We start from the raw sequence: 13,440 nt of genomic DNA on the forward strand, positions 1-13,440 counted from the left end.
AGATGCAGAAAATCAGAATATGAATAAGAGTATCCATTAGACTGATGGCCCTGGATTTGTGCTTTAGGAAATGTATTGTATCCAGAGATCACAATTCTTACAATACTGCTTTTAGCATGAAATTATGGGAATTTCTTACATTTAGATGAGGCTTTTAAAATAAATTTCATATTTCATAATAGTTTGATTTAGACAGAAGTTATACATTCAGTACAGACTCTATCCATGGACATAAAGCATTTTCAGTTTTCCTGATATTACTTATATTACTTTGCCATGCTTTATTTGCCAGCACAGGAAGCTGGGTGCTGGTACTCACATCTGTAATCCTAGCCACTCAGGAAGCTGATTCTCTTGCCAGCCTGGGACAGGCAAGTCCATGAGATTCTTATCTCCAGTTTAAACACCAGAAAGCTGGTAACAGCTGTGGCTCAAGTAGTAGATAAATTTTGACCAGAAAAGGCAAGCAAGAACATGAGGCGCCCCAAGTCACAAGTTTGTAGTACTGGCACAGGTACATACACACAGACATAGAAAAATGAAACTCGACCCATAGGTATTTTGCCATTAAATAAACTAAATAACTTAAATAAGTATATAATGTATTTAATGCCACAAACAAAGGATTCAGAGTTATAAAGCTTGACAATTTACTCCCACAATTGAAATGTGAGAGTTAAGAGGACCGGCTATGGAAAGAAAATTGAAAGGGTCAATAATAAAAAAAAAAAACTTAAGGAAACAATGAAATTTATTTCTCCTTTTGTGTGTCAATCACTAATATTGTTATAGGTAAATATTAGAGAAGCATTATTTTTTTTGCCAGTTCTGGGCCTTGAACTCAGGACCTGTGCACTGTCCTTGGGCTTTCTCAATGCTAGAGCTCTACCACTTGAGCCACAGCACCATTCCTGGCTTTTCTATGTATGTGGTTTGTACCAGGGAATCAAACCTGGGTCTTCGTGCATACTAGACGAGCACTCCACCACTAGGCCACACTCCTGGCCTAAGAAGCATTATTTTAAAAAAATCTTCGAGGCCTGGAACATGGCCTAGTAGTAGAGTGCTTGCCTGGCATGCACGAAGACCTGTGATGGAGTCCTCAGTACCTTGTACACACTCCAGTTAGAATGGCCAGGATCAAGAAAACTAATAACAACAGATGCTGGAGGGGATGTGGCCAGGAGGGATCACTACTACACTGTTGGTGGGAGTGCAAACTCATTCAACCACTATGGAAAGCAGTATGGCAGTTCCTCAAAAGACTAGACATAGAGCTCCCCTATGACCCAGCTATTCCACTACTTGGCATTTACCCAACTGTCCAGAAACAAGGGCATACTAAATCCACTAGCACAACGATATTCATTGCAGCACTGTTTACCATAGCAAAGATATGGAACCAACCCAGATGTCCCTTAGTTGATGAGTGGATCAACAAGATGTGGTATTTATACACAATGGAATTCTATGCTGCTGTCAGAAAGAATGACATCGCCCCATTTGTAAGGAAATGGAAAGACTTAGAAAAAATCATATTAAGTGAAGTAAGCCAGACTCAAAGGAACATAGGCCCAATAGTCTCCCTCATTTGTCATAATCAGTAGAAACCTTGGGCTCTCCTAGCAGAGATTTACAATAGAAAAAAAATCTAGAGACATTAAGCCAAATAGTATGACACTAAATGAAAGGACCTCTAGGATATAGAAACAACAGCCATATAATGAGTGACTGTTGTCCTTAATGTACTACGTTATCTCTCATCTCTTTTGCTATCCCTTGGTTATCTCATATTGTTACAATTTTTCACCTTGTTATCTGATATATTTTGTATGTGCTTAATTGGTTATTTGAAATTGGATAGGGAAGGGGGGAAATCAAGATAAGCGGGGCGGGGGATGGGTGGGAGGGAAATGGGGACCATGTCATGAGAAAGGGTATCAATGTTTGTGAAGTTATGCACCTTCTATCTTGTGAATATAATGTAACCCCTCTATTAGTCACAATAAAAAATTATTTAATAAAAAAGTCATAAGTAGTGCTGTGGCTCAAGTGGTAGACCAAAAACCTTGAGCAAAAAATGCTAAAGAGGAATACTCAAACCCTGAGCAAAGAAAAACAAATCTTTGAAACCTGGTGATTTAGTACAAAGATGGTTTCATCCTTTAGTGTTCTACAATAAAGACACCCCTCCTGATTATAAAAAAAAAACATTATATTCTTTTAAAAATGCTTAAGCACCAGGCAGGCACCAGTGGTTCATGCCTATAATCTAGCAACTCAGGAAGCTGAAGTCTGAGGATTGTGGTTCAAAGGCTTCCCAGGCAGGAATATTTTTAAAGCTTTTATTGCAAGTTGACCAGCAAAGAGCCAAAGTACAGCTGTGGTTGAAATGGTTGAATAGAGCAAAAGATCTCAAGAACAGTGCCCAGAATGAGTTCAAGCTCCCAGACTATCACAAAAAAGAGCTTAAAATCCAATCCTGGCATGGTGACTCACAACTGTAATCCTGGCTACTCAGGAGGCTGAGATCTGAGGATCAAGGTTCAAAGTTCAAAGTCAGCCCAGACACCAAAGGACCTGAGAGTCTTATCTCCAATTAACGACTAGAAAAACGGGAAGTGGGGCTTGGCTCAAGGGTAGGGTGGTAACCTTGAGCTGAAGAGCTCAGGGACCGTGCCCAGGCCAAGCTCAAGCCCCATGATTCACAAAAAATAAAAAATTCCAGGGCTGTGAGAAAGGCCTACTGGTAAGAGTGCTCACCTAGCATGCACAAAGCCCTAGGTTTGATTTCTCTGTATCATATACACAGAGAAAGCTGGAAGTGTTGCTGTGGCTCTACTGATAGAGCTCTAGCCTTGAGAAAGCTCAAGGACAGTGCCCAGGCCCCTGAGTTCAAGGTCCAGTACGGGCAAAAAAAAATTCAGTCAGCCACCCAGTGGCTCATGCCTGTGATCCTAGCTACTCAGGACGCCGAGATCTGAGGATCCCAGTTCAAAGCCAGCTTGGGCACACAAATTTGTGAGACTCTTATCTCAGTTAACCACCAGAAAACCAGAAGTAGCACTGAGGCTTAACGTGGTAGATTGGTAGGTAGCCTTGAGCTGAAGAGCTCAGGGACAGCACTCAGGCCCAGAATTCAAGCCCCACAACTGACCAAAAAAAAAAATCCAACCCACTTTTACACTAGCCACACAGTAGGTGACTTAGTAATAACAGTTGACTGATGGCAATAATTGTTTGTATTTCTATACAGGTCAAGAGTCAGTTAATGAAACACTAATGGAAAAGATCATAGAAGCCCTGGAACGCCTTTGCCATGAACGCATGAGCCATGCTATTAAGACAGTGGAAGGACTAGGCATAGAGTATGATGAAGACGTAATCTGTGATGTGTGCCGTTCTCCAGACAGTGAAGAAGGCAATGATATGGTATTCTGTGATAAATGTAACATCTGTGTGCATCAGGTTAGTAAAATTGGAGACTGTATCCTCCCCAATGAAATTTATTTCTCCTTTAGTGTGTCAATCACCAATATTGTTATAGGAAATATTAGAGAAGCATTATTTTTTTTGCCCGTTCTGGGGCTTGAACTCAGGGCCTGAGCCCTGTCCTTGGGCTTTCTCCAGGCTGGAGCCATAGCACCATTTAAGACTTTTCTATGTATGTGGTACTGAGAAATCGAATCCAGGTCTTCATGCATTCAAGGCAAGTACTCTACCACTAGGCCAAATTCCCCACCCCCAAGTCGGAGACTCAACTCCAATTAACCACTAGAAAAGTGGAAGTGGCAGTGTGGCTCCAGGGGTAGGGCAGTAGCCTTGAGTTGAAGAGCTTAGGGACAGCACCCAGGCCCAAAGTTCAAGTCCATGATACACACACACACACACAAAACTGTCTTTTTTTGGTCAAGCTTGAACTTGGCCGGGTACTCTCCCTGAGCACTTTTTGTCAAGATTAGTCCCCTTCCACTTTGAGCAACAATGCCACTTACATTTTTGTTTGTTTTTATAGTAGTTAATCAGAGATGATTCTCACAACTTGCCCTACCCAGGCTGGCTTTGAACCACCATCCTCAGATCTCAGCTTCTTGATTAGCTGGGATTATAGGTGTTAGCCAGTAGGACCTGGCTTAAAATAATGCTTTTACTCCTTTCTTGTATTGTTACATACAATACAAGAAAATGTTATATGAACTTACCTAAGTTCTCATTCTACCATACTGCCTGTTAATAATGATGTTAATGGTATCAAGACTCATTTCAGCTTTCTTTCCCCAAAAGTGTATCAGTCAATATTGCTGATGCTGTTTTGTCTCCTAACTCCAGCTGTCAAAAACCTTCCAAGATCAAGTTCACAGTTTTTCTTAACCTTTATCTTAAGTGAATCTATTGTGTTGTGTTCATATTATTGATTTATGCAAGAAACACTGTAGATATTCAACACCATTCATGAACCTGGACTGTACTGCATGCTGAGGATAATCAGTGATGAAGAAGCAGACATACTTTCTGCCCCCCAGGAAGAACATAGTCTGGTGTAACAACTACAGGAATTGCCAGTTTAGCATAGTATTCCAAGGTGTTATTTTAGGTAGAAATTCATGCTTTTGTGTAAATACATGGAAGGGCAAGGAAAATTTCCAGGAAGTGATATCCCTGCCAAATCTTAATGACCAATAGGAGATATATCAGGTAAACCAGCAAAATAAGAGAACACATTGATAGGTAGTAAGAGTGGGAAAAATTATGTCAAATACACTTTGGTTTACTTCAAAATGGAAAGATGGAACAGGGAAGGCCTGAAAGACTGACAGGAAGGCAAAGTGAATACATGTGAGGGACCTTCTAACAAACTACTGAATATATTTTTTTTCCTATCAACCCTAAAAGACATGATTTGTAATATAGGAAAACAATTATTTTTAAAAGACTAAAATAGGGTGCTGGGTAGGGTGGCTCACACCTGTAATCCTAGGTATTCAGGAGGCTGATATCTGAGGATCACAGTTCAAAGCCAGCCTGAGGACAAAAGGACCTGAGACTCTTATCTCCAATTAACCTCTAGAAAACAAGAAGTGGGGCTTGGCTCAAGGGTAGGGTGGTTGCCTTAAGCTGAAGAGCTCAGGGACAGCGCTCATCCCCAGAATTCAAGCCCCACGACCAGAGGGGAAAAAAAAACTGAAATAGGGGGCTGGGAGTATGGCCTATTGGTAGAGTTCTTGCCTAGCATAAACATAGCCCTGGGTTTGCTTCCTTGGTACCACATGTACAGAAAAGGCTGGAAGTGCTGCTGTGGCTCAAGTGGTAGAATGCTAGGCTTGAGAAAGCCCAAGGACAGTGTCCAGTCCATAGGTTCAAGCCCCAGGACCATCAAAAAATAAGGAAAATACTTACATAATATAGGAGAGATGGAGAGAGAGATCAACCAGCACTTGACAATTTAACTCTAGGGTCACCTAACTTAACTCTTTTTATGTCAAAATATATTCAGAATTTTCTGTAACCAATTTCTTCATTTCTCTGTGTCCTTTATTTTTTGTTGCTCTTGGCGGTCCTGGGTCTTGAACTCATGGACTGGACACTGTCCTTAGGCCTTCTCCAGGCTAGCACTCTACCACTTGTGTATTACTTCCAGCTTTTTCTGTGTACATGGTACATAGATTCAAACCCTCAGCTTCATGAATGCTAGGCAAGCAGTCTACCACTAGGCTACACTCCATGCCTCACTCTGTGTCCTTTAAAATTGTGAATTTTGAAATTTTTTGTGCTTTATCAATTATTGCTTTCACTAAGAGCAGAAAGGTGTTACCATTTAACTATGAACTTAAGTATTTGGTAGATTTCACCGTCCCTTCCCTGGAATTTCAAAATTAGAAAACACTTCATGGCTGTACTTTTGCCTGAAATTCTATACCACACTTAATTTGTGAACAGCATCAGAACTAAGCCATTGTGAGGCCATTTATATTATTTATTCATTTTATGCAAAAACTAATGTTTTGTGGGGGTAGTTTTGGTTACTTTTATTTTTGCCAGTATTGGGGCTTGAACTCAGGACCTGGGCACTGTCCTTGAGCACTTTTACTCAAAGCTAGCACTCTGCCACTTGAGCCATAGCACCACTTCTGGCTTTGTGTGTGTGTGTGTGTGTGTGTGTGTGTGTGAGACGGAGAAATCAAACCCAGGGCTTTCTTCATGCTTGGTAGGCACTCTATTAGTAGCCCACACTCCTGGCCCAATACTAATGGTTTTTAGAGAAATATTAATGTATTTAATCATGTCATGCTGCCCTTTATGTCACTGGTAGATAGGTAGTATTCCATGTTATACTATATATCCTAAAATCTGACCAATTTTAAACTTTCCCCTTTATCTTCAAAGGGATTTCAGATAAATGATTATAGATCTGCTGTAGGCTTGAGGGGAATAGGGCAAAGCTTATCTATATATTCTGTAGTTGCCTTTTACATTTGCGACTTTCAGATTTTTTGGCTTAAAAATTAAATGTAGTGTAATTCTTCCCACGATTATGCTTGTTTTTAAAGTATTCAGTAATTGCTATAGCGAGAGCATGAGATTATTCCTGAGATTATTCTGAAGAGCTACTTAGGTTAGAGCTCCCTCTGTTGACTGAAAAGTGACTTTAGAACAATTTTGAAGATGTAGTTTGCTCTCACAGAATAGGGAGCAATAATTCATATTTCATATTGCCATCTGAAATCATTAAGCATAATTTTTCTTTATCATATCCTGTGCAATGTTTGTTCCTCAAATGAAAAAGATATACTCACTGTCAATACTTTAGAAGTATGTATCAGTACCTTTAGATTTTAATATTCAACTAAAATGTTAAAAATTGTGAAATATATGGAAAAAATGTGAAAGTTAAGATCATTCCAAGTCTCTTTCATACCCATTTTCTACTTAGCTAAAATACGAACCCTTATATTAAAAATGGAGTTAAATTTGCGAAAGTACATGCTTATGGTTTTTATATCATGAATATAATATTTGACACTGATTTTATTGACACCTTGAAATTAAATGTAAAACTATAGAGTTTTCTTAAGTTTAAGCGAGCTGAGGAGGGATGATAAAGGTCTGACTACACAGAGAAGACCATGTGACATGTAGCACACAAAAACTACCTAGACAGATACACAGACATGATAATTTAAATGGCCAATTATGGAGAAAGATGCCTACATAATCCAAATTTGTGCTGGGGAATGGGAACAAACAGTACGATATTTGGACCTGTAGGTTTTAGGTCAGAAGTCAGAAAACTTTAAAGGGACAGAAATAGTTTAGATGTTACCAGTCACTTTTTTTCTTTTTATCATCTTTGAAAAATATAAAACTAATCTTATTGTTGGCCTTTATAAAACAGGTCTAGGAACTGAGCGCAGTGGCTCAGGCCTGTAATCCTAACTACTCAGCAGGCTGAGATCTGAGGATCAAAGGTTCAAAGCCAGCCCTGGAACAAACGGACCTGAGACTCTTATCTCCTATTTAACCTCTAGAAGTCTGGGGGTTTTTTTGGTCGGTTATGAAGCTTGAACTCTGGGCCTGGGCATTGTCCTTTGCTCTTCAGCTCAAGGCTAGTCCTCTATCACTTGAGCCACAGTGCAACAACAATTTAACCTCTAGAAAAGAGGGACGTAGGCCTTGGTTCAAGGATAGGGCAGTAGCCTTGAGCTGAAGAGCTCAGGGACAGTGCCCAGGCCGAGTTCAAGCCCTATGACCCACAAAAAAAAAAACAAAACAAAACAACGGCAGGTCTAGGGCAGTAGCTAGTTTCAATGAGGGAGAACCAAATGAAGGCAGAAGAAATCTGAAGGGTTTTGAATGCTGCGCAATAATATGAAATCTTGGGTTTTGTGAGAAGAATCTAGTAGCTAAATAGAGGAAAGATAAGCCAGAGCAATGCCTCAGGCCTGTAATCCTAGTTACTCAGGAGGCTGAGATCTGAAGATGGAGGTTCAAAGCCAACCCGGGTATTACAAAGCCTACAAAACCATGAGATCCTTATCTGCAATTAATCACTAGAAAATGGTAAGTAGAGCTGTGGCTCAAGGGTAGGGCAGTAGCCTTGAGATGAAGAGCTCAGAGACAATGCCCGGGCCCAGAGTTCAAGCCCCATGACCCCCACAAAAAATATAGAGGAAAGATAGAGGGTGTGAAAGTGAAGGAAGAGAATTTAGAATAACCCAAGCACAGTGGGATAAGAACTTAGGTGAACAGTAGTGGTAGGGGTGACGATAGAGATAGTAGCAAGGAAATTCAGAGTCTCTGGACCACTCTAAAGGGAAGAATAGCAAGCTCCAGGGCTACTGGATGAAGGTAAGTGGGTATTATAATCCAAAAGTTTCATCTGGATGATCTGAAGGAAGCATGGCTAAATATGGAAAGGAGTTTGGAAACAGGTTGCAGGAAGAGAGGTGGGTGAATGGATATGATGGTAACTGTTCTTACTTGTATCTGATGAAAGGGAGAATCCCCTAGGACCTGCAGAAGTTTTGAGGCTATTATGTTGAATCACTTGGTGATAGTAGGTGTGCTGCACCACCAGGAGAGAGCCAGGTCTCTTGTTTTTATTCTAAATACAATAGAACTGTAAGGAAGGAAAAATGGGTAAACTTGGAGATTAGAGATATCAAAGTTTGAAAGGACTAGTTTGAGGGGCATATTTTAAGTGGTAGAGCATTTTCCTCAATAAAGGAATAAACTCTCGTGCATTTTGTAAATTGTAATCTTCCATCTCATTCATTTTTTTTATTTCTGCAGTTTAATTCTATAAAGAATTTGGAGGAGCCTTCAGAATTCATGAATTATTGCAATTTAGGATAGTATTCTATTCAAGATTAAATCCAATTCCCTTTATCTTCAACCTAAGCAAATACTACAATTTGCTGATTTTTTTTGCCAGTCCTGGGCTTGAACTCAGGGCCTGAGCACTGTCCTTGGACTTTCTCAAGGCTAGAGCTCTACCACTTGAGCCTCAGCACCACTTCTGGCTTTTTTCTATGTATGTGGTACCAAGGAATTGAATCCAGGTCTTCATGCATGGTAGGCAAGCATTCTACCACTAGGCCAAACTCCTGGCCCCATGTTGAATGTTTTTTATGCACCAGGCACTATTAAGCCTTTAAGACATTAGCTTATTTGCTTATCAGAAGCTGTACTGTTTATTTCTTAACACTTTTTTCTTGATCTCTACTATGTGGGACATGTAGAAGTTGTTCAATAAGTGTTTAGCTTACTAATTATAATGCATAAACATCAGAGGAAGTTTAGAAAACAGGCCAAGTAAAATGTCTGTAGTCCTAAATCTCAGATGACGAACTAGCAACTGAGACTACCCCTTCCTAATCTTGGTCCGTTGTCCTTAAAGTCAGTTCTTAGGAACAGATAATGCTAATCTTCTTTTAAAATACTGATAATTACTTTTTTGACTGCTTTTAAATGAATTAATCCTGTATGGAAGCCTTTTGGCCTTAATTTGTCTTCCTAACAAAAGCAAAGGGTGCTCTGTTGACTATGTAGTGCATATTAGTGCAGGTGTGTGGGTGTCAACTCTTCTCTCTTCAACTTATGTCTCCAGGCCTGCTATGGTATCCTCAAGATCCCACCAGGCAACTGGCTGTGTCGTTCCTGTGTTCTGGGTATTAGTCCAAAGTGTCTATTGTGTCCAAAGAAAGGTGGAGCCTTGAAGTCTACCAGGACTGGGAGTAAATGGGCCCATGTCAGTTGTGCCCTATGGATTCCAGAGGTAAGAAAACATCCCAAACCTAATAAATTAGTCACTTAAATGGCCTGGAGAGCTAAGGAGAGACTTCTCAGAAGAGGTAAAATGGCAAAGAAACATTATCTCTGGCCATAAAGGAAACGAAAATCAAAACAGCTCTGAGATTCTATCTCTCCCAAGTTAGATTGGCCAACACTGAAACTGAACAACAAATGTTGTCAAGGATGTGGAGACAAAGGAACCCTATAGCACTGGAGGTGGGAAATTAAACTAGTATAACCACTCTGGATAGCAGTCTGTGGAGGTCCTTCAAAAGACTTTATAAACATAGACCTTCCGCCCAGCGCCTGTGGTTCACGCCTGTAATCCTAACTACTCTGGAGACTGAGATCTGATGATGTTGGTTCAAAAACCAACCCAGGCCTGCAAGGAAAGTCCATGAGACTCTTACCTCCAAATAACTACCAGAAAACTGGAAGTGGCACTGTGGGATAGGGCAGTAGCTTTGAGCTGAAGAGCTCAGGGATAGTGCCCAGGACCAGAGTTCCCACCACTGACGAAATAAATAAATAAATAAACAAATGAATAAAACATGGACCTTCCTTCTGACCCAACCATATCACTCTTAGGCATCTACCCTGAATATCATGAGCCAGGATATGATAAGGACACCTGCACATCTGTGTTCATTGCTGCACTATTCATAATAGCCAAGATGTGCAAACAGCCCATATGCCACATAATAGATAAGTTTATCCAAAAAAAGTGACCTGTATACAATGTAATCTTACACAGCCATTCAAAAGAATAAAATAGTCATTTTCAGGTAAATGGCTGGAACTAAATCAAATCATGTTAAGTGAGGTAAGCCTAGCTCAGAGACACAAACAGTGCATGTTCTTTCTGATAAGTGGAAATTAAATCTAGAAGACACTGGGATATGTTGTTGCACAGAGTTCTAGATACTCACAGAGTAAGACTGATACCCTTAAGAGAGAATAAGGCACAATGTCGACATACTTCATATTTATATAAAATTATAGAGAGAGAAAAAAGAGAAACTTTTAAGATAGAGGAACAAGAGACCTTTTTAAAATTTTTTGATGATACTGTCTTTATGTATGATATAATCAAGTGTTTATCTTCGGGATGGTGTGGGGAGGTGGGAACAGAATTCAAGGGGAAAAGGGTTAAATTGCAGCAGTGGAACTCATTGGACATGGAAGAAAGTGAACTGGTGGGTGAAGGGGCCGGGGATGTGGCCTAGTGGTAGAGTGCTTGCCTAGCACGCACAAAATCCTGGGTTCAATTCCTTGGTACCACATACACAGAAAAAGGCAGAAGTGGTGCTATGGCTCAGGTGGTAGAGAGATAGCCCCCTTGAAAAATCCCAAGGACAATGTTCACACCCTGAGTTCAGGCCCCAGGACTAGCAAAAATAAACAAAAACCAGTGGGTGACGACAGGAGGGAAGGACTTGGGCAGAATGGGGGAGCAGAGACAGTATGAAAGGAAATATACTCATTACCTGATTCATGTGACTGTAATCCCCTCTGTATATCACCTCTATAATAACAATAAAATAATTTTTTGGTCAGTCTTGGGGCTAGAGCTCTGGGCCTGGGTGCTGTCCCTGAGCTCTTCAGCTCAAGGTTCTAGTGGTCTACCACTGGAGCCACAGCACCACCTCCAGTTTTCTGGTGGTTAATTGGAGGTAAGAGTCACGGACTTTCAGACTTTTGTGCCTGTGCTGGCTTTGCACCATGATCCTCAGATCTCACCCTCTTGAGTAGCTAGGATGAGAGGCGTGAGCCACTGGCGCCAGGTAAAGAAGCTTTGTGGGTTTTTTTGTTGTTGTTTGGTTGATCATGGGGCTTGAACTCGGGCCTGGGCATTGTCCCTGTGCTCTTCAGCTCAAGGCTAATGCTCTACCACTTAAGCCACAGCACCACTTCCTAAATTAATTCTTTAAAAAATTAAATACAGAATATATGGTTTTTACTAGCACAACAATGTTCATTGCAGCACTATTCACCATAGCAAAGATATGGAACCAACCTAGATGTCCCTCAGTTGATGAGTGGATCAACAAGTTGTGGTATTTGTACACAATGGAATTCTATGCTGCTGTCAGAAAGAATGACATCGCCCCATTTGTTAGGAAATGGAAAGACTTAGAAAAAATCATATTAAGTGAAGTAAGCCAGACTCAAAGGAACTTAGGCTCAATGGTTTCCCTCATTCGTCATAATCAGTAGAAACCTTGGGCTCTACTAGCAGAGATCTGCAATAGAGCAAAATCTTGATACATAAGGCCATATAATGTGAAGCTAATTGAAAGGACCTCCAGGATATTGAAACAAAAGCCATATAATGAATGATTGTTGTCCTTAATGTACTATGTTGTCTCTCATCTCCTTTGCTGTCCCTTGGTTATCTCATATTGGTATAGTATCTCACTTTGTTATCTGATATATTGAATTTATTTGTATTTGGATATTTGAAATTTGATAGGGAAGGGGGGAAAACCAAGACGGGTGGGGGGTGGGGGGGGAGGGAAATGGGTACCAAGACATGTGAAAGGGTATCAATGTATGTGAATTAATGCACCTTCTATCTGGCAAATATCATGTAACCCTTTTACTAATTAAAAGAAAAAAAAGAATATATGGTTTTTACAAATGCTTGAACAGCTTATAAAATTTTATGTTAATAAAATTTAATATATTATTATAATTTAAAAAAAATTAAATACAAACTGGGCACCAGTGGCTCATACCTGTAATCCTAGCTACTTAGAAGGCTGAGATCTTAGGATCACGGTTCAAAATTACCTGTCTTTCAAGTATCCCTTTCCTTTTATTACTATCCTAAAAAACAATTTTACTTTGAAGCTACTTTGGATGAGGGTATAGAATCACCCAGTAGTAGTTCGTGGTTTGAAATATTTGACTTCATTATGTTATCTTTATTTCTATTTATGTGCTATAACTTCTTATATAAAATTGCTGCTGCAGTCTAGCAATATTGGGCTTTGTAAAACAAATGTAAAGATATATTATTGCCAGTTTTTATCCTTAGCTGATTAAATGAATCAGAAAAAAATGTGACACCAATCTCTAACACAGGACAAATGTTACAGGGTTTGTGAAGTTGAATTCTTTTCCTTAGCCTTCTAGGTAAATATGGATATCTTTGATTCATTGGTAACTGTTCAGTCTACATTTTTACCCTTTTATCCCATATGAGCCATTCGCCTTTATGGACATGATTGAAAGACTGAAAAGTAGTTAGAAATAGTGTCTTATTTATTCTTGGTTCCATACTAACCTAACAAGTTGGAGCTTACCTCACTGTTGCAATGTTCTGAGCTTCATATATTATATCATTTGTGGCTTATGAAAGATATTCTTTGGAGATTTTCATTTGTTTGTTTTTGCTGGTCCTAGGGCTTTAACTCAGGGCCTGGGTGTTGTCCCTGAGCTTCAATCTGTTCAAGGCTAGCACTCTACCACTTCAGCCATAGCATCACTTCCAGCCTTTTCTGATTAGTTTATTGGAGATGAAAGTCTCATGGGCTTTCCTGCCTGGCTGACTTCAAACCACAGTCCTTCTCCTGAGTAGCTAGGATTACAGGAATGATCCACTGGCATCCAGATTAGTTCTTCTGTCTTACGGTGGTATTTTAT

At 40.0% G+C, this 13,440-nt stretch overlaps 1 protein-coding gene across 1 annotated transcript in view; it reads left to right on the top strand.

The window, feature by feature from the left end:
• The window catches only part of Jade3 (jade family PHD finger 3), a 113,263-nt gene that overhangs the window by 79,700 nt on the left and 20,123 nt on the right, over nucleotides 1–13,440 (top strand). Inside the window, exons 9-10 of the mRNA XM_090325613.1 lie at nucleotides 3,257–3,468; nucleotides 9,608–9,775. Of these exons, the coding sequence (XP_090181739.1) occupies nucleotides 3,257–3,468; nucleotides 9,608–9,775 (380 nt within the window). The remainder of the gene's footprint in view (nucleotides 1–3,256; nucleotides 3,469–9,607; nucleotides 9,776–13,440) is intronic.

The sequence above is a fragment of the Megascapheus bottae genome, chromosome X (assembly GCF_031878675.1).
Source record: "Megascapheus bottae isolate mThoBot1 chromosome X, mThoBot2.hap1, whole genome shotgun sequence".
Taxonomy (NCBI): domain Eukaryota; kingdom Metazoa; phylum Chordata; class Mammalia; order Rodentia; family Geomyidae; genus Megascapheus; species Megascapheus bottae.